Source organism: Amphiprion ocellaris, chromosome 6, assembly GCF_022539595.1.
Source record: "Amphiprion ocellaris isolate individual 3 ecotype Okinawa chromosome 6, ASM2253959v1, whole genome shotgun sequence".
Lineage (NCBI taxonomy): Eukaryota > Metazoa > Chordata > Actinopteri > Pomacentridae > Amphiprion > Amphiprion ocellaris.
Window position 1 is genome coordinate 8134604 of NC_072771.1, and position 21985 is coordinate 8156588.

General features: G+C 40.1%; 2 protein-coding genes across 3 annotated transcripts; one reads left to right on the forward strand and one right to left on the reverse strand.

Moving 5' to 3' along the window:
- Positions 1-13288: 13288 nt before the first annotated feature.
- bcl2l16 (BCL2 like 16) lies at positions 13289-19686 on the forward strand. 2 transcript variants are annotated; one of them, XM_023267123.3, is made up of 3 exons: positions 13289-13442; positions 13519-14123; positions 17667-19686. In XM_023267123.3, exons 2-3 carry the CDS (start codon positions 13641-13643, stop codon positions 17793-17795), a joined length of 612 nt encoding a protein of 203 aa, XP_023122891.1. In that variant the 5' UTR covers positions 13289-13442; positions 13519-13640; the 3' UTR covers positions 17796-19686. The 2 variants fall into 2 exon arrangements, with proteins under 2 accessions (XP_023122891.1, XP_023122893.1); XM_023267125.3 differs by having other exon boundaries at positions 13303-13442; positions 13577-14123.
- Positions 18513-21126, reverse strand: tubb2b (tubulin, beta 2b). The gene is made up of 4 exons (XM_023267122.2): positions 20969-21126; positions 19999-20107; positions 19799-19909; positions 18513-19685 (listed from the first exon to the last, which is right to left on the reverse strand). The coding sequence occupies exons 1-4, from the start codon at positions 21023-21025 to the stop codon at positions 18625-18627; spliced, it is 1338 nt and encodes a 445-aa protein (XP_023122890.1). The 5' UTR covers positions 21026-21126; the 3' UTR covers positions 18513-18624.
- Positions 21127-21985: the final 859 nt, after the last annotated feature.

The window sequence follows — 21985 nt, forward strand, 5'->3', positions numbered from 1 at the left end:
CATTATCTCTGAAGCAGCTATGCAAGTAGAGAGAGTGTGTGAGAAGCAGAGCAGCAGAAATTGTGTGACTGTTCATAAATGAGTGTGTTTGACGGGGGGAGAAGAGAGAGACAGCGGGGGAGGGTACAGATATGCACCCTCGCTTCTTCCCACCCCTGGGTACTCTAATTGAGAGGAGGCTTTTGTTATATAAACAAGAGGTACACCTCAAGTTGAAAATTAAATATTTGGAGAGCAGGCGGCATGCTTTTGAAAGTGATATATATTCCAGTGGGTGAACGCTGGTGTCAAAGGGCTGCCGATGAAGAGGTGGTTATTGGCATGGAGAGCCTTCTCCTGCACCGGAGAGTCAATTCTCACCTCGCCTCTCCTTCACAACAATGAACACAACAGCCTCTAAAGCTCTATTTCTGTACACCCCAATTGGATCATGCTGCTGCTGATTGTTCTACACCTCAATAGGCTGTTAAAGTGGTAATCTGCAAGTTCCTTGTTATTTTCCTTTTTTTACTTTGTCGCCATGTTTGGTGCTAAGCGCTCATTACTGCAGTTTTTGCTCTGCATGTCCCAGAGATCAATCAGTGAGTCTTGTACGCCGATGTCTTTTTACTTGGATTTTTGAAGTCAGAGTTCCTCTAAGTGGAACGCTTTTGTGTCTTCAGCTGCGCGGCTATTACTGCTCATGCTGCTTTGTGTTTCAGACATGGCAGAAAGTTGTAAAGTCTGCCTTTCTGTGAGGAAAAGTGTAAAAGAGCAGCAAGTCAGAATTCCATGTAATGAGGAAGGGCAATATCTCCTCAACTCATATAAACTAAACGTAATGACATAGATACTACAGAGGAAGAGGGTGGATGAGATCCTCATGGTTTTATGATGTAAATGTTTTTTGGGGCCTTAAACGCACATCTCCGGTCTTGCGATGACACCTAAACCAACTTAATTCACAGATAAACACTGTGAGACGTAGCTGGAAAGATCTATAAAAAGCTGGTAAGCAAATCTTGTTTCATGACACCAGTAGCAGAATCAGACAAGAAAAGCACTCAGAGAGCAGTACTCTGCCAAGGCTGCTCAGTCGTTGTATGATTTCAGAGGGATGAAATCTTGAAAAAAATTGTGGTCTGCAGTAGTGGATTTGTAGTAGGATCACAATCATGTGATTAGCAGGCAGCTGATGTAGTGTTCACTTGTTGTCATGGTTACAGTGAGAGCGTGCTGCTATCTCGGCATGATGCAGAAATCTTTAACGTGGATCCAGACTATAAGCCGCATCACTGTCAAAATCGTTTCTGACTTTCCCTGAAAATTTCATCTAAATCTGTTAGTCTGTTTTTGAGAGATGTTGCTAACAGACAGACAGACAGACAAACCAATGCCAATCATCACATAACTCTGCCACGTTCCTTGGTGGAATAAAAGTCTCTGTAGGGGTGTCCAGGCTGAGGCTATTACTCATGGTGGGTCTTGTTCTTTTTTTTCAGCAAATCATTCTAGTTCAAGTAACCATTTTTTGGTCACCTATTCTTATTAGTCCACCAAGGAAGTTATGTGATGATCAGGGTTGGTTTGTCTGTCTGTCTGTTTGCCTGTTCACAACAGTACTCAAAAACAGACTTCGATGAAACTTTCAGGGAAGGTCAGAAATGACACAAGGACCAAATGATTACATTATGGCACCAAAGATGAGTTTAAAAAACAGCTGTCCTGTGAATTTTCCAATATTTTTAAATACAATATATAACATGTCAAATACAAACTGAGAGACAGTCGTCTGTCTGAAGGAGGTGAGGATAGCAGCAGCTCAGCTGTTCTAATCTGCAGACACTGAAACAGCATTTAGATGATGGCTAACACCAGGGCTGATACAGTCATGGTGACATGAACCAGCATTTGCAGTACTTTGAGCTGAACTGACTGACACATGTAAGACTTTTATTAAATGGGATGCCCCATACAGAAGTGGACCAGTTGCTCTGTTATATTGCACTGCTGTACATGTCCATTACATCAAATATCTGACTGCTACATCCAATCCAATCCAGCTAATCAGATTATGTCTTAAAATGATGCACAACACACACATGGTCAAACGTCATGCGTAAGCTGTCACAGCACAGTAATTCAGCAGGCATTCATGATGACAGTCTGACAGATTGAGACTGAGATTTATCTCGATCCATGTTATGAACAATGAACCTGCAGGATTGCTGTTGTTGCATTTTAACATGGACAGAAATTTGTGTGGGCAGAAACTGAATTTGAATCATTTATATTTGAATTTGTGGCTCAACTTGAATAATTGAAATAGAAATTTGAACTTGAATCATTCATCCATCCATTATCTATACATCCTCATCAGGGTGATGGGGGGGCTGGAGTCTATCCCAGCTGACTGAGGGTGAAGGCAGGAGACACCTGGACAGGTAACAGTCTATCACAGGACTACACATAGAGACAAACAATCACACTCACATTCACACCTATGGACAGTTTAGAATCACCAATTAACCTCAGCATGTTTCTGGACTGTGGGAGGAAGCTGGAGAACCTGGAGAAAACCCATCCATGTACAGGAGAACATGGAGACTCCATGCAGAAAGATCCCAGGAAGGCAGGGCGCAAACCAGGGATACTCTGAAAAAGTGTAAAAGTTAATTATTTGTACAAACTCTCTCATTATCTGTACAAACATACAGAAATGAGAAAGGATTACTACCCATTTAACTTCCTGTTTAACTGAGGTCACATAATACAATAATAATTCACAAATAACCTCCTGATCTGAAGACAGCAAAACTCCCCTCATGGATAATTTGGAAAACTGTAATGTATTTTTGCTCACAGACTTGGCAGAAGCTCTGATGTAACTGATGTCACCTTCTGGAAGACTTACAGACTATGATCTTCATTCTAACTTTAAAATAACATTTTGATATTAATTTATCCTGGTCCAGGTTCTGTTCTTCTATAAACAAGATGAGGGTTATGTATTGTCTCAGAAAATTAGCAAACATTAATTTGAACTAATTCATAAAAATCACATTCTAAACATAAATTGGTTTCAGATGAAAATAAAATGATTTGCTGCCTTTGGAATGAACACCTGAGGAAAAACTGAACAGAACATTTTAACAGATGACAGCAAGCATAAAATAAAGATGCTTGAATCATGTTTACTGAACACCCTGCACTGATGAACGGATAGACCAGAATTTTGTCATTTTTTGAGTCCTCAGAGCATTTTTTTGTTCTGATATCTAACAGGAATACAGGTTTGAATTTATTTATTTATTTATTCATTTATTTCAAGAAACAGCGAGGTGATGGACTGAGGTGTTACTGCCTGTACACATCTGCAGAATCTGATGCTTTCCTGGAGGTCATTAGATATCAGAACCATCAGCTCCTGAACACAACCGGCTCTAACTCCTCCTGTCTGGTAGGAACAACAGAACACTGAACACCAAAACAGCCAGAGACTAGTTTTTTCCCGCAGTAAGGACATTTTAATCAGTCTAACTAGCAGCTAACTCTGTTAGAATCCCAACCCTGAACTGCTATTGTACACACGTGGACAAAATTGTTGGTACCCCTCGATTAATGAAAGAAAACCCCACAATGGTCACAGAAATAATTTGAATCTGACAAAAGTAATAATAAATGCAAATTCTCTGAAAATTAACCAATGAAAATCAGACATTGCTTTTGAATTGTACCTCCAAAAAAGGACCCCCTTTAGTGATCTTCTGTGCCTGTCTGAATTTCTAGTGAAGAATTAAAGGTGGAGCTTTATGTCTACACTTGTTGCCATTTACTGAAGTGATTTCTTCATAAGAATGTATAAACAGACCAAATAACAACTGTATAAAAATAATATTAAATGAAAGGGGGGGGGGGCATAATTCTGCATTAACACTACTGCTGGCCCCACACATGTTTCAGCTCCTTCCACAGATGTTCAATAGGATTTAGATCAGGGCTCATAGAAGGACACTTCACAATAGTCCAATGTTTTCCTCTTAGCCATTCTTGGCTGTTTTTAGTTGTGTGTTTTGGGTCATTATCCTGTTGCAAGACCCATGACCTGCGACTGAGACCAAGCTTTCTGACACTGGGCAGCACATTTCTCTCTAGAATACCTTGATAGTCATGAGATTTCATTGTACCTGCACAGATTCCAGACACCCTGTACCAGATGCAGCAAAGCAGCCCCAGAACATAACAGATCCTCCTCCATGTTTCACAGTAGGGACAGTGTTCTTTTCTTGATATGCTTCATTTTTGCGTCTGTGAACATAGAGCTGATGTACCTTACCAAAAAGTTCCAATTTTGTCTCGTCTGTCCATAGGACATTCTCCCAGAAGCTTTGTGGCTTGTCAGCATGCAGTTTGGCAAATTCCAGTCTGACTTTTTAATGATTTGTTTTCAACAATGGTGTCCTCCTTGGTCGTCTCCCATGAAGTCCACTTTGGCTCAAACAATGACGGATGGTGTGATCTGACACTGATGTACCTTGACCTTGAAGTTCATCTTTAATGTCTTTACAGGTTGTTCTGGCCTCTTTTGTTACCATTCGTATTATCCGTCTCTTCCATTTGTCATCAATTTTCCTCCTGTGGCCACATCCAGGGAGGTTGGCTACAGTCCCATGGATCTTAAATTTCTGAATAATATGTGCAACTGTAGTCACAGGAACATCAAGCTGCTTGGAGATGGTCTTATAGCCTTTACCTTTAACATGCTGGTCTATAATTTTCTTTCTAATCTCCTGAGACAACTCTCTCCTTGGCTTCCTCTGGTCCATGTTTAGTGTGGTTCACACCATGTCACCAAACAGCACAGTGACTACTGTAACCCTATAAATAGGCCGACTGACTGATTACAAGTTTGTAGACACCTATGATGTATAATTAGAGGACACACCTTGATTGAACATGTCCCTATGGTCACATTATTGTCAGTCTTTTCTAGGGGTACCATCATTTTTGTCCAGGCCTGTTTCACGAGTTCATTTTTTTAAATAATTCTGTTGAACCAACAATATTGTCCACGTGTGTATATACTGTATAAACTGTAGATCATAAATCTGTTCAGACGATCTGATTAGATGGACATCATTCCTGATACCGGTTCTGTCTGATTAATTTTCCGGTAAAGGGGAGGTTTTATGGTGCTTTTATAATACTTGCTCAAATGAAATCCAAAGGAAACTTTGGATCTGCTTCACTTTATTAGGTGAAGTGCTATGAGATGACATGTTGTAAACTGGTGCTATGTACAGTACTGTTTAAAAGTTTGGGGTCACTTAGAAATGTCCTTATTTTTGAAAGAACAGTGTGGACAATAGTGTAATGGAACAGAGATGAGGAATGAAATTCATACAATTTAATTCAGTTCAGTTTTATTTACACTTCCGTGCAAAAGTTTGGGGTCATTCAGACAATTTCATGTTTTCCATGAAAACTCTCACTTTTATTCATGTGTTAACATATAACTGCACAAGGGTTTTCTAATCATCAACTAGCCTTTCAACACCATTAACTAACACAATGTAGCATTAGAACACAGGAGTGATGGTTGCTGGAAATGTTCCTCTGTACCTCTATGGAGATATTCCATTAAAAATCAGCTGTTTCCAGCTAGAATAGTCATTTACCACATTAACAATGTCTAGATTGTATTTATCATTCATTTAATGTTATCTTCATTTAAAAAAATGATTTTCTTTCAAAAATAAGGACATTTCTAAGTGACCCTAAACTTTAGTGTATCTCCATTCAGGGATTTATGTCAATACACATGTTCCAGGATGGCTCATAACATACTCACAAAGTATCTGCTAATATTTAACCTGAAGCATTACTCACACACTCCTACTAATAGAGGAACACAATGCAAATGACAGAGCTGCAGAGGAGTTTTTCAGAGTGATAAGTGAGATGAGACGTGCATTTGCCAAAGAGCAAATTCAGCCACTTTGTAAAGCAGAAACAACCCAGTCTTGTCCTGCTGAATGGAACAATGCAGTGCAGTGTGTGTGTGTGTGTGTGTGTGTGTGTGTGTGTGTGTGTGTGTGTGTGTGTGTGTGTGTGTGTGTGTGTGTGTGTGTGTGTTTGCCTGCTATCTTTAAGCAGCACAAGAGTATCTCTGGCTCTCAGGAAGTGGTTTATCAACATCTACACAGAAGTTGAAATGCACTTTGAAGTTCCTACCCACTGCAAAAAAAAGAGAAAGAAAAAAAAAGAAGGCTCCAATAAAAGCTGCAAGGTGACAGAGAAAGGTTGAACAAAGCAGACGGATGAATACCGACCTCCTCCTGCTCCTCCCCGCCAACCCGCAGTCAAACAATCGTGATCTCTACGCCTCTTTGTTCAGAACTCCCATCAGTCTCGCAGTGGGAGGTGTGGTCAGAAAGAAGAGGAAATTGCTATGAATTTGTGGATAATTGAAAACACCTATATCCCCCTGTGTCTCCATCTCTACCTGCTTTAAAAACCTCCACAGCCCTTCTTCCTCCCTGACGTCCACCTTCTATACCAACACACTCCTAATGGCACCCCTTCCCCATCCTGTCCTCCATCTCCCACTGGACTGAATTGATGCAAACGATTGCGCGCCCATTTGCTGTCTGGAGGAGAGGTGACCCACTTGTGTGGTTTGCCCGCTGTCTCCTGCCCTGCCTTCTCCCAATTGCAGGTATTGATGCCTCGCCATTGTCTCCCCCCTGCCCAGGGGGTGGAGTGGTTTGTGGGAAAATTGGGGGACCCCTCAGGTGTTTGATGGCTTTTATCGATTCACACCAGTCTCTCCAGCTCCCATTTACCCTCTGCTACACCGTGCAAGCTTTTTAGATAGCAGCTGTATCTGCAGAGATGGCTATTGTTAAGTGGTATTATTCTGTTCTACTGATGCATAAACATCCCCCTCGTGTTAAATTATAGCTGGTCTACTTTCAAATGTCTCTCATTAATTGCAGTCTGTTGTACAGTAACAAGAAATAAACCACGTCACTTTTCCCTTCAGCATTTGAAGAATTCAAACTTAGAAAGTCAGTAAATGTAAGCTCAACGTCATTAGAATTTGCTCTTATTAGATAGAAACTGAATTCCAAACAACTTGAAACCAAATGGAACAGTTTGAAATATAATTCTGTTACTTTGAAACTGTATTTGATGATTAATAAACATTTAGGTCTCCACATTTGGTTTTCACAATTGAAATTTGATTCTTGAAATTCAGATTCTGTCAAAGTGTGCGGGTTGCTGAGGAAGAGTAATCGATCACAGATCCACAGAGCTGCATCAGCTGATCAGCGCCTACAGGATACAAACACAGATGTTTCCTCCTCCTCCTGCTAGACAGAGTGAAGATAAAATCTCCTGAATACAGTTACTGCTGGAGGAGTCCAGCTGTGAAGGTCTGAACTGATTAAAGGGTCATTGCAGTTTTTTTTTATGCTAATCAGTTATTAGCTAGCTAGCTAAGACAACAAGAAGGCTAACATGAGCTACATGGAAACAAGCAGGAGATCCGTTACAGAGAGTTTGAATATTTTAGATGATAATAAGTATCTGAATGAACTTCATTTGTCTACAGAAATGTTCTGCAATATTTGGACTGGAACTTAAAACCAGTAGTGAAGTCCGGACATCAGCTGTGCTTCACTGATTGAAGGATCTTAATAAGAGAGGTGAACAGAGCATCATAATAGATTCATTTTCAAGAAATGAGGAAAATGGGATCACACATGCAAGTCTGAGTGTAATTTGGATTGTACCTAAGTTTAGAATTCTTATGAAATCTCCATAAACATCTTATGATATGACAATATTGATGGTAAATGACAGTATTCTGGTCTTAACTCAGCTTCAACTAAATATGGAGTATTTCATGCATTCTGCTTTAATGGTTCCCCAGAGAACAGTGACACAGACAGATCATTTTTATAAGGGTGGTCATGCTGAGGCCATTTCTCACATAGGTGCCACAACGTCTCCTTTTTTGTTTCAAGCAAATATCTGTAGGCCACATAGTCATATTGGTTTGGTCACCGACTTTTATCATTTGCTTATGCAGACGAGACTGTCATGTAGAAACACCCCTTGAGAACTTATATACAGTACTGTAAGCTTTTTATGCAACCCTCAGTTGATTAAAAACCTGCAATGGTTGCTTAAGTTCTGAAATTTAGTTGTTGATGCAACTCATTTAAATTTCATAAGACAAGAAAAGCACTCAGAGAGAGAAGTACTCAGCCAAGGCTGCTCAGTCGTATGATTTCTGATGGAAGTGATGGATTTGTAGTAGGATCGTAATCATGTGATCATCAGCAGGCAGCTGACGTAGTGTTCACTTGTTGTCATAGTTACAGTGACGCTGTGCTGCTATCTCACAATGATACAGAAATCTTAAACAAATCGAATAAACTGCATCACTGCTAAAATCTTATCCCTTGGTCCTTGTGTCATTTCTGACCTTCCCTGAAAACTTTATCCAAATCCGCTAGTCTGTTTTTGAGTAATGTTGCTAACAGACAGACAAATCAACGCCAGTCGTCGCATGACTCTGTCACATTCCTTGGCAGAGTAAAAAGTACATGTAAGACTTTTATGTTGTGTCCTGAGCAGAACAAGGACCTTCATAGTAGTACAAATCCTTCTTAATAGGTTTCATCCCTAGAGTCTCTGCAAGAGTTTCAACTAAATCCACAACTAAAAATAAATTATACACACTCTAACTATTGGTGACATGTGCAAAAAAATTTTTTATTTATTGGGTCAATGTGTATTTGAGGGACTTTTGAAGCCTATGTAATATATCTTGCACACATTTTTATTAAAAGTTAAAAAAAACTAATGTTTTTTTATGTTCATTATTATCATGTCTTTACAAATTACATAATTATCTATTATGGAAACAATCACTTATCAATAAAAAAATGACTGGATATCACTAAAATGTCAACTAAATAACCATCCCAATTTAATACAACCACCTTCTAATTAGCTAAACAATAATAAAATGAGTTTATTAAAAAATAGTTTTGATCGTGTCCTTTTTATTAAGTTGAGATAATCATGACAGATATTTCTTTTTTGGCAATATATCAATTTTTATATGGAAACTAACAAATTGTATCTTTGTCCTAGAAATAACTTTCAACTGATTTCCCCATTACAAAAACACCTCTCAAGGAAGTGTGTTAATTCCAGATCACATGACCTGCTCCACATGATGTCATTCCCTCCTGAAGAAAAGTCTGGCCAGACTCCAAGGCTTTCTGAGTTCTTTAATATAAAGTAGTGTGTGAGTCAAGTGTGGATTTATGGCATGTCAACAGGTTTACTACAATATCTTTATAATAACTTTCAATTTCAATTTTACTGAATTGTATATACAGGGTGGGCCATAAGTTTCCATACATAGGAAAATGTATACTTTTTTATGTTTCAGATACCCTAGAAGATGCGTTTGATGCTATCTTTGGGGGCACTTGAAGGCCATGGTGTACCAGGTGAAGATACGAGACATAAATCATCTCAAGGAACGTATCACCAACACCATTACAAGCAGAACTTCAACTGTGCTAATGCAAGTTCATCAGCAGTGGAAAACATGTATTAATATGTGTTTTCAAAACAATGGTAATCATATAGAGCACATCATATAAATAAAAATGGTTGTCCAACATAAAATGTTTATTTTTCCTATGTATGGAAACTTATGGCCCACCCTGTATAATAATTAGAAGAATCTTTCTATAAAATGCCATGTGGTGTATGGTTATAGGCGCCATGTTGATCTTAGGCCTGAAAAAAATGTCAACTATGGTACAAAAAGTCCCACAAATATATATTGACCCTACTTATAAAAACAGATGTCTATTTGACAATAGTATGACATCTCTGAATTGCAAATTACAAAATTAATGTAAACATTTTGTGGTTGGTCAGAACTACCTGCTTGTATGTGGTTGAATGGAGATGTTTGTGGCGTTAAAATAATGTGTGTGGAAACAACAGCTGTAGAGGAATAGTTCTACAAAAAAAATTCTGCCATAAAAAATAGTAGTTGCTGGATGTAACTCTACTTCTGTGTGTAGCCCTCCAGCAGGCTTTACTAATGGCCAGCCAGGACCTCACCCAGAGGATGAATCCTACTGATGATGGTGGTACTTAGACTTTATTCTAGCACAAATATAACTGATATTAATATCAATTAATCAATTAATATCATGTCATAACAATAATATTAATATTTCTTGTTTTAATTGTGATGTTTCATCAATTATCAAATGGATTGCTGTAAAATTTGGTACAGCCCTTACCCGACACCTTTAAAGTTCACCAAAATTACTGTAAAGAGCAGGGGTGTCAAAATCATTTTAATTCAGGGGCCACATTCAGCCCAATCTGGGCCGGACCAGTAAAAACAGCATAATAACCTATAAATAAACACAACTCCAAGTTTTTCTTTTGTTTTAGTGCAAAAAAATATGTTCTGAACATGTTCACATTTAAAGAATTATCTTTTTTCAAAACATTATGAACAACCTGAATATTTCTTAAGAAAAATATGTTCATCTTCAGCAACATTCAGCCTCAGTTTATCATTTACGCATTACAACTTACAGATCACAGAGTTTCTACAAAGACACAAAATATTTAGTCGCAGGTATCTGGAACTGAATGATATGGTATTTTACAATGATCAAACTGACAAAAGTCAGACAATAAAACAACAAAAACAAAACAAAATATTCCAAAAATGAGACACAAAATGACAAAAAAAATGGGACAAACAACACAAAACAAAAAAGAGCCAAAAAAGTTACCAAGTCACAAAAAAATTATACAAAACAGCAAAAAGGAGACCAAAAATTATGTGAGAAACAAAACAACAAAAAATAGACAATACAAGCAAGACAAAAAAAAATACAAAATGACACAAATGAGACACAAAACAACAAATAAAGCAAAACAAAATGACAAAAATCAGACCAAAAACAAGCGAGACAAAAAGGAAACACAAAATGACAAAAACGAGAAACAAAGCAACAAAAACATGAAAAAAAACGACAACAGTCAAACAAAAAACAACAAAAACAAGACAAAATATGACAAAAAATGAGAGACAAAATGACAAAAGAACAATGAGCAATCTAGTATTTTACCATATGATCAAAACAACTTGTCAAGGTTTAGAAATTATCTTAAATTTATAGTTTTACAAATTTGCAGTTAATGTCTTCTCTGTAATGTTTTTATTTTATTTTTCAAAGTCGTCCTGTGGGCCGGATTGGACCCTCCGGTGAGCCAGTATTGGCCCGTGGGCTGCAGGTTTGACACTCCTGCTGTAAAGGTACTAATTTTCCCCTCAGCCTCACCTGGTTTTACTGTTTAGCAGCAAACGCTGACATGCTGACATGCCACACTAAGGTGTCACTGTACAGAAGCATGCTATTGTCTAGTGTTTAACTTGAAAAACACGTTTGCAACTGTGCAGGCAGATCAAAAAGCTCTGTTCAAGGGCCAGGAAGTGCTCACAGATGTGGCCACGTGAGCATATGAGAGGCCTGATAGGAGCCTCTATCTACCATGTCACTTCCTCTGTTCCTGGGTCAGCAATGAGGAACAACAAGGAGACATTTTACACACTCACTCTGATTGTACATCTGATGTGTGTGAGTGTGTGTGTGAGTGTGTGTGTGTGTGTGTGTGTGTGTGTGTGTGTGTGTGTGTGTGCGTGCAGGAGGGCTGGGGTTATTTCTGGATGATTAGCCTTATCTTGCACATTCACAATGTATGCTGTGCCAGATGGCCAGAGAACACAGAGCTGCTAATGGTACCACTTGATCATGTCTTTGCTGGGCTATAAATCAGTATATTAACAATGAATACAAACGCTATAGACGAAGCATTTGATTGATCCCCATGTGGTGCATAAAGACATTTCATAAAAGCGGAGCAAACACTTAAAGGACGATGTAGATTCAGCCACGCGTGCCTGAGTGTTAGTCTGTGGGAGACCTCTCATGAGGAACCATCCACCGTTTAAACACGTTTATTAGAAGTTAGTTAGAATGGCTCTTCATGTGTTTTTACACTGAATGTGGTGAGATAGCTAATCGACTTGCAGATGTGGCACAGTGTTCAAAATGCTTTGTTTTTCAAAGTTCACTGTAAACAAGTGGTTATGAGTTCAAATCCAATGCGCGCAGACACGTTAAAAGACAGGATGTGTGTCTCTAGTGCTCCCATGTGGTGAAATTCAAGTCTTGCAGCACTTTTAAACACCCAGCCATCACTAAAACAGAAAGACGACAGTTCTGATCCAGATTCTGAGATATCCTGTCTCCACCCTGAGATAACAGAGTTCAGTTGGGCTTTGTTTTTTGGCATGCTGCTCTGAATTATACCCATCCACACATGGATCAGGCAGGCAGCCCAACCCACCATCCCTACCACGATTCACATTCTCCTTATATTTAGACAGGGATGCATACAGTGAATCCTGAAAACACCTCTAGGAAACCATTTGCTTTAAAATGTCAGTGCAACAACGGTTGGGTTTAATAAATAAATACATAAAACAGAATTCTGCTATGGGACCCTTCAGCTGGACCAGAGCTCCCACTACAATCCTCCCGTTTGTGAGTAAATTAGTTAAAAACTAAGAATGTTTTGTGAAATCTGTTAACACTCCATAATAAAAAGTCCCAAGACATGCTGTAAAACTGGATTTTTTTCAGTATCTGTTATTTTGAGTGAGCTACACAGCTGTACACTGTAGCAGCCTCCATACACCAACAGTTTCAAATGCATGTTCAGGCAATACACGAGAGGTGAACTATTTCCTAACAGATATCATCATGAATGTCCCTCAGCTAATTACTGAAGACAGTTTAGAATGACACGTTTTCTGAAATTTCAGCAGATGAGGCATCGTCTCACTAAAAATGCACAAAAGCGAATAGATTTGCAGAACTGAAATATGAAAATCACATGAAGTGGGGTGTTAAATTCTGGTTAAAAATCACCAGACAGACGTTTCTCCTGCAGCATGTCCTGATAACATGCAAAGTGACAAAGTTCTCTTTGAAAGCTGTACCCCATCAGCAGCGTTGCCTCTAATTGTTTGTCCCACGCTGCAAAGCTAACCTGTTTCCCTGAAGCCTGCAGATCCTCTGTGCTCTTTATTTAGCCCCATGACTTGTGTTGGAATGGGGACGTGTGTGTGGACGGCTATGATTGTGCATATGATCAGTGTCAGTTTCCAACAAGGGCTCTATATTTAGCTGGCGGGGGGGACTGGGTGACTCAGTCTGACTGCAACACATACAGACACACTCCTCTGGACCACAACACTCTTTACCTGCTCTCTGGTTTGTACATGTGGTGTGTGCACCTTGGCACCGCTTGTCTTTCTTACTAAAGATGAGGTGAGTTATGCATTATTCTCTCAAACTACATTGCAGTGCGGGTGTTTACTTGCTCTTCTCTTTACAAACCTCACAGTAGCAGCATCCTGACAGACAGGTGGGACTGAACATGGCTGTGCTGCTTGGTTTTGCAGCTGGTATCTGTGGTCTGATGAGAACACAGCTTGGTGATTAGTGAAGTGGCAATCAGAGACGCCCATGTGTCAACTGGAAGTGCCAGAGGCCAGACTGGGCCTGAACAGTCCTGACCCGCTGGTAAGAGAGGCTTTTCTGATGGCCCATGACTACATCGACTATGTAACCAAAGGGGGGGCTGATGGCACCATGGGTCCTGCCCCTACAGCCTGCACCGCAGCCCTGCGCCACGCCGGGGACGAGCTCCTCACGCGCTTCCCCATCTTCTTCAGGCGCTGGCCTCGCGTCTTTCAGGATGTGACAGAGAACACGGCCTGCCCCATGCTCATGAGCATCCTGGATGAGCACTTCTTCCCCCCCGTCCCCGGGGGGCGACGCAGGGACCTGGCCTGGAGCGCGGTGCTGTCGGTGTATGTGCTGGCCGGCCAGATGGCTCTGCACTGCCAAGAGAGGGGCATGTTGGCGGTCCTGCCCCAGCTGAAGGAATGTGTGGGGGCATATGTGGACAGGGTCATCTGCCCTGAGATACGAGACAGGGGAGGATGGGTGAGTGAACACGTACATCTCCTTTATATATTATCTAACTACTGTAAGCTTCTGAACACCAGAACCCACCAGGAGCTTGATTGTTATCTTTAGACAATCCCTGTATATCAGAACCACGAACTGTGAAAACAGAAAGTGATGCTGGATTTTCCAATTTCCAGCTGTTTAACATCATATTTCATCAAAGTCACTTTATTCTAAATGTGTCATTTAAAATGTTGCCAAAAACAAAACATTTGCATTTACCACAGTATGTGAAAAAATAAAATAAAAATGCACTCCGTAGCAATGAAGCCATGACTGGTTCAACAGACACGACAATAATTCTTTCACTGAATTTGGTTGAACTGCAGGCTGTGCTTTCACTGAGTAGATATAGGAAACAAGCATGGAAACCGATTAAAAATGTACAACACCATTCAAAAGCACTTAGAAATGTCCTTATTTTTGAAAGAAAAGCAGCACCTGTGCCATTCCAATCAGTTGGAAAAATTATCCAAATCTATGCTTGGATTTCCAAATCCAAGCATGATTTTTCAGTCAAAATCACTTGACATATATATGTTGAGTATACACATACACTACCGTTCAAAAGTTTGGGGTCATTTAGAAATGTCCTTATTTTTGAAAGAAAAGCATTTTTTAAAAATAAGGTCACATTTAAAGAATGATAAATCCAGTGTAGACATTGTTAATGTCTAGCTGGAAACAGCTGATTTTTAATGGAATGTCTCCATAGGGATACAGAGGAACATTTCCAGCAACCATCACTCCTGTGTTCTAATGCTACATTGTGTTAGCTAATGGTGTTGAAAGGCTCATTGATGATTAGAAAACCCTTGTGCAGTTATGTTAGCACATGAATAAAAGTGTGAGTTTTCAGGGAAAACATGAAATTGCCTGGGTGACCCCAAACTTTTGAACAGTAGTGTAAGTGGTAAAATATCTACAGTATGTAGAACCATGTTGCTAACACCGATAAATTTTGGACGTGTTGAATCCAGGTATTTTTTTGTGATCCATAGTATTGTAAATACAACACAGAATATAATTCTGAGTTCTTTCTACTTGTAATCATGATTGTGCCGTTTCCTTTGAAATGCAGGATATTATAATGGAGTAAAAAACAAGCCCACAGTGAGAAAACATGAGAGCAAGAAAGGTTCAGAAACAATGTACAGTTTTGAGAGGTTACAACTTTAAATAACCAGATCCCATCACACATTATGGTCTTTAAATAGCTCAGATCCATTCAACCCTGCTCTGTTCTGACAAACAACAGGAGCGGTTAAGGCATTTATTATTGGATTTAATTCAACTCTAAGACATGTCAGAGGCACATTCCAATAAAAAGACTAGTTTAAACGGAAGTATGATGGTGCTGCTTGACACCATATTTCACTTTTGCATGGCAAAAGCCCATTTCTTCTGAACTCCATGGCCTTGTTTGGTAATAATGTGTGTTCATCTGTGCTTGCCTGTGTCTGTGTAGTGTTGTCTGTGATTAGTAATTAGAATTCAACATGTCACATTAGAGAAGTGTCCTTTTAAGCACCAGTCCTGCCCACTGAAACCAGTCATTTTAGATAAATCCAGAGTTTGTAAAGCTCAGAGCTGCATACAGAGAATTCCATTCCACTTGTTTGCTCTGGATAGATCCCCTCAGATGTGGACATTTGGTTGCTTCCAATGCAATGTTGTCAGAGCTAGAATAACCTGCCAGGGTGGACCTATAAAACTCTACTAAAACCCCCTTTGTTCCATTTCCTGCGCTTTGTGTTAGCACCTTTTGTGCATGGTACACCCTGCAGCTTCATTTTATTTACAGAGGAATAGTCTGTGGTAATGTGATTAGGACCTAGAATATTTAAGAAATTAACTGTTGAAGCATATCAATAAAGACAGGCTGCTGACATTTAAGTTTGTGCTTTGTGATGCATGCATTTGAATTAACCATTTAGTTGTACAAATAAACTAATCAGTTAATAATAATTCACTATGTGTAAAATGTATTGCCGACTTGCCAGCTTCAACTGGTTTCTCGTGCAGCTATGTAGCCTGTACATCAGCATCCCATCTCAAATAAATAACACAAAATGCTGGTTGTGAGTAGCTTTTAGAAGCCATGCCAAGTTGGCCAAGTTGTATCACACAAACACTACCTCAAAAGTTTGAGGTCACTTAGAAATGTCTTTGTTTTTAGAAGAAATGCATTTTTTTTTCAATGAAGATAACATTAAATGAATGATAAATCCAGTGTAGACATTATTAATGTGGTAAATGACTATTCTAGCCGGAAACAGCTGATTTTTAATGGAATATCTCCATAGGGGTACAGAGGAACGTTTCCAGCAACCATCACTCCTGTGTTCTAATGCTACATTGTGTTAGCTAATGGTGTTGAAAGGCTAATTCATGGGTGTCAAACATGCAGCCCGGGGTCAAAAGCGGCCCTCCAGAGGATCCAATCCGGCCCATGGGACGACTTTGTAAAATGTAAAAATTACAGAGAAGACATTAACTACAGATTGTAAATTAGTAAAACTATAAATTTCAAATAATTTCTAGACCATGACAAGTTGTTTTGATCATAAAGTAAAATACTAGATTGTTCATTGTTGTTTTGTGTCTCATTTTTGTAATATTTTGTCTTGTTTTTGTTGTTTTCTGTCTTTTTTTTGTCTGACTTTAGTCATTTGTCTTATGTTTTTGTCGTTTTGCTTCTTGTTTTTGTCATTTTGTGTTTCCTTTTTGTCTCACTTGTGTGTTTTTTGTCATTTTTTTTGCATCTTGTTCCTTTTTTGTCTCGTTTGTGTCCATTTTTTGGTCACTTTGTAACTATTTTGTCAATTTTTTTGTATTGTTTCATGTTGTTTGTCTATTTTTTGTTGTTTTGTGACTCATTTTTGTAATATTTTGTCTTATTTTGTCATCTGTCTCATGCTTTTGTCATTTTGTTTCTCGCTTGTGTCATTTTTTGTCTTGTTTTTGTCCATTATTTTGCCGCATTGTAATTTTTTTGTCAAATTTTTTGTCTCTTTTTTGTGTCTCATTTTTGTAATATTTTGTCTTGTTTTTTGTCTTTTTTGTCTGACTTTTGTTTTGATCATAAAGTAAAATACTATATCATTCAGTTCCAGATGACTAAATGTTTTGTTCCCCTGTAGACACTCTTGGAAGTTGTAATGTGTAAATTGCATTCATCTGACACTGTCAGAACGTACTTTTTTGCACTAAAACAAAGGAAACATTTGGAGTTGTGGTTATTTATAGGTTATTATGCTCTGATTTTACTGGTCCAGCCCACTTCAGATCAAATTGGGATGAATGTGACCCCTGAACTAAAATGAGTTTGATACCCCTGGGCTAATTGATGATTAGAAAACCCTTGTGTAATTATGCTAGCGCATGAATAAAAGTGTGACTTTTAATTGAAAACATGAAATTGTCTGAGTGACCTCAAACTTTTGAACGGTAGTGTATGACACTCAAACTTGCCATTTCATCCTAAACTGTAAAAACTCTACTGTGTGTTTCTGACAGACTGGTTTTGTATCACGCTTTGGAGAGAAGCAGGACTTGGAGGGCCAGCTGAAGAAAGCCTGCTGGTGGACACTACTGGCACTTGCCATAAGCATCATCACCTACTTCTTCATAAAAAGAATGGCTTAGCTAGCCAATACTGCCACCTAGTGACTGCAGGCAGAAACTCTGCAGGAGTGGGCTGCCATAGAAAAAGGCTGCCGTATGTGCGACTTCTATAGAAACATGTCCATGTACATCATTATTGTCCACATGCAGCATACAGTATTTCACATCTAATGTTGTGGAGGTATTTGAGCTGCCTAAAGAAATGTCTGCAGTTAATCTTATAATTATACAGAAATGGTCCACACACATCAGCATGTTTCACATTTTATGTCCTGTCGGTCAATGTACAAACTTGTGATGTATTTAAATTGTTTCAGGTCACATGCCGGTGAAAATCGAAAGCTTACAGTGTTGTTTGTGCAGCAGGATGTGAACTCTGACCAGGTATTATAAATTAATCGCCACTGAAGGAGTTAGCTGTGCAAAGTCTACATGTGGTCAGTGAAAATGACAAAGCAGAATGATCAGATTTAAGGAGGTGTTTGCTGCATTTGACCCTGTATGTTCTGTTCAGGTTCAGTAACAAACATCAGGCTTTACCAGTAGTTTATTCAAGGGAATGCATGCTAATGTGTAAAGGAGTCATTTCACTGAATCTAAATTCCAGTAAAAGTGATGGTAACACAGCTACACTTTATGTACAGTGTAGTAAACTCAGATAAATTAATTATACTTGAACATGTTTATCAGCTAATTTAAGCATATCAATGACAAATCATTAAAACACAGGAGACAAACTTGAATTATGCTGTGGAACTTTTATTCAGAACACAGAAAACGTGAAAAGACAAGAGGTTTACAAATGAAAAGCTGAACAGTGGAACTTTGGAAGAACAATTACACAATAAATTTAGGCCAGTTCCTCTTCGCCCTCCTCCTCAAACTCTCCCTCTTCCTCAGCAGTGGCATCCTGGTACTGCTGGTACTCAGACACCAGGTCATTCATGTTGCTCTCAGCCTCAGTGAACTCCATCTCATCCATACCCTCGCCAGTGTACCAGTGGAGGAAAGCTTTGCGCCTGAACATAGCAGTGAACTGCTCTGAGATGCGCTTGAACAGCTCCTGGATGGCGGTGCTGTTGCCGATGAAAGTGGCAGCCATCTTGAGGCCACGAGGAGGAATGTCACAGACGGCAGTCTTGACGTTGTTGGGGATCCATTCAACAAAGTAGCTGCTGTTCTTGTTCTGCACATTCAGCATCTGCTCATCCACTTCCTTCATGGACATGCGGCCACGGAAGATGGCAGCCACCGTCAGGTAGCGGCCGTGACGGGGGTCGCAGGCGGCCATCATGTTCTTGGCATCGAACATCTGCTGGGTGAGCTCTGGCACAGTGAGTGATCTGTACTGCTGGCTGCCTCGGCTTGTGAGGGGGGCAAACCCTGGCATGAAGAAGTGCAGACGAGGGAATGGCACCATGTTTACAGCCAGCTTGCGCAGGTCAGCATTGAGCTGCCCAGGGAACCTGAGGCAGGTGGTGACGCCGCTCATGGTTGCAGACACCAAGTGGTTGAGGTCACCGTATGAGGGGGTTGTAAGTTTGAGGGTACGGAAACAGATGTCGTACAGGGCCTCATTGTCAATGCAATAGGTCTCATCTGTGTTTTCGACCAGCTGGTGGACTGATAGTGTGGCGTTGTAGGGCTCAACAACTGTGTCTGACACTTTTGGGGAAGGCACCACACTGAAGGTGTTCATGATGCGGTCGGGGTATTCTTCACGGATCTTGCTGATAAGCAGGGTACCCATACCGGAGCCTGTACCACCACCCAGAGAATGTGTGAGCTGGAAGCCCTGTAGGCAGTCGCAGCTCTCAGCCTCCTTCCTCACCACATCCAGGACAGAGTCCACCAGCTCTGCACCTTCCGTGTAGTGACCCTTGGCCCAGTTGTTGCCAGCACCACTCTGGCCTGTAAACAAGAATCCAGATTTAACTTCACAGTACACTATGAAACTTAAAATTTAATTTAAAAAAAAAAAAAAAAAAAAAAAAAAAAAAAAGTGTATATAAGAAATAACTCACCAAAAACAAAGTTGTCTGGCCTGAAGACCTGGCCAAAAGGTCCGGACCTCACAGAGTCCATGGTGCCTGGCTCCAAATCCACAAGCACAGCGCGAGGGACATATTTACCACCTATAAAAAGCAGGCAAGAGGTGAGGAGAAAAAAATATTGAATAAAGTCTGAATTAAGTGTACAAGAGAGTAAGTGTTGCTTTACTCACCAGAGGCTTCATTGTAATAGACATTGATCCTGTCCAGCTGCAGGTCACTGTCACCATGGTAAGTACCAGTTGGGTCAATACCATGCTCATCACTGATCACCTCCCAAAACTGTAAAAAAAATAATTATGCAAACCCTCGTTAGCGCTAAAGACAAAAAGACGCAAAAACAATTACGAGTATAGTCACATAGTATAGCGTGTGTATCAGTCATGAAAAGCATTTAAAATGAAGTCAGTTGACTCAATTTCCCGCCGCGCTGCCATCGGCGCGCGCGCCCTCACCCCCTATTGGCTGCAGTGGTTATGAATTTGAAAATTCCTTGCTACGTCACTAACCGTCTTCTCCAGGCAGAAGCCGGGCGCCGCTCTATGAGCGCTGCCAAGTAGGCCTCAATGAACCGGGAACAGTTTTAAAATCTGCATACATTTACCGGTTATGACGGTAGAACTACATTTTATCTATTCACAACCTACTCCACCGCCCATCTACCGCTGCATGACCACACATTCTATTGAGTCTTGACTATAAGCCGTCAAGTTACTTCCTTTTGTCGCATTGCTGGGTTTTCATCCTCCCAAAGAACAATGGCGATTTTCAGCTAAGGGCAATTTGTCAGTGTACAAGTGTTGTTTGTCGATTAGCGTTGCAATTCTATAAACATACAACGGTTCCTAAAGAAATTACTACAAGAAACGAGCTAAATTAATCGGATAGATAAAATGTAACATGCCCATTTTGTTTAAAAATCTTTTAATTCGCTAATACATCGACATACTGGAGACCTAAAATCATCCCAAAATGTAATAACGTTTAGATTAGCCGTCTGAATGTAATTTTCAAAAGTAGGACACGTTGATATTCCCAGGGTGTGGTTTCTGGGACGACAGCGACCACAAAGAACACGGTGTTTCTCAAAAAAATAAAAACAGCTCAGTAAAGCTTTTAAAAGACAAGAGTAATTTTACTAACCTTGGCACCAATCTGGTTACCGCACTGTCCAGCTTGAAGATGCACGATTTCCCTCATATTTACTGGAGGTAGTACACACACAAATCTGCAAATGACTTTGGCTTTCTTGAAGTGGGTGCGTAACGGCGCTACCCTTTCCTTTATACCGAAATAGGATCCGCCCCCTTCGCCACAGCTCAAATGTCTATTGGCTATTACGTATAAGCACTCTTGATAGACACACATTTTGACCAATCAGATGTTCAAATACTGATCAGCGATTGGCGCACTGTGCCTGCCAATCACTCTCATCTGAAACGTGTGACTAACGTCTAATCTGTAGACGTTGGCCTACTTCCCTCGTGATGGCGGAATGGAAATGCGACACTTGGGAGTGATTTTATTCTGCATTTCATAGCTGCGCGTTAGCAGCTGTCAAAATAGCGAAACCCTTTGAATTGTCGGTCAGCAAATTATTTCGTGTCATTAAACTATCAAACTGTAGTCTCAGTTAGCTGCTGGATAGCTTCAGTCCACGTGGCTCACAAACAGAACACAATGGCTCGGTTTAGCAAAAACCTCCCTGCTTGTGCAGGACAGACCGGCCCTGAGTGGCTACAGCCGTGATTTTCAGTCATGTGTTTCTGAGGCCAGCGAGTCTGCAGCTTTTCACTGCACACGGTTACAGCAGCTCGTTTCACAGATTATTTCCCCTTTCTGTGGTGCAGTGTGGGGTAATGAGCTGGTGGGCAGGATGAAAAGCTGCATTCTTGGCCTTCATGGTGCTGAAGGCATTAGGCACTGTGGAGTTATGTCACAGTAAAGAGCACAATCCTCTTCTGTACTGAGAAACTTACACATTTTAAGTGAGAACCAGTGAACCGTGTCCTGTATGATTATTAGAGAGGCAGACAACCAATAAAGACCCCTGTACACTACATCAAACCTAAACAGTCCAAACCTTTGCTCGTGTAGGCATTTAGCCTTTATTGATCTGAGATATTTATTCTAAAAATAATTAATGAAAATGTTCTAATT

Coding starts and splice junctions, on each gene's coding strand:
- tubb2b (XM_023267122.2), bottom strand. CDS start 21,025: ATGAGGGAAATCGTGCATCTTCAAGCTGGACAGTGCGGTAACCAGATT. Junction 20,108..20,968: donor GTAACCAGATTGGTGCCAAG/GTTAGTAAAATT, acceptor TTTTTTTTACAG/TTTTGGGAGGTGATCAGTGA. Junction 19,910..19,998: donor CTATTACAATGAAGCCTCTG/GTGAGTAAAGCA, acceptor TGCTTTTTATAG/GTGGTAAATATGTCCCTCGC.
- bcl2l16 (XM_023267123.3), top strand. CDS start 13,641: ATGTGTCAACTGGAAGTGCCAGAGGCCAGACTGGGCCTGAACAGTCCT. Junction 14,124..17,666: donor TACGAGACAGGGGAGGATGG/GTGAGTGAACAC, acceptor TGTTTCTGACAG/ACTGGTTTTGTATCACGCTT.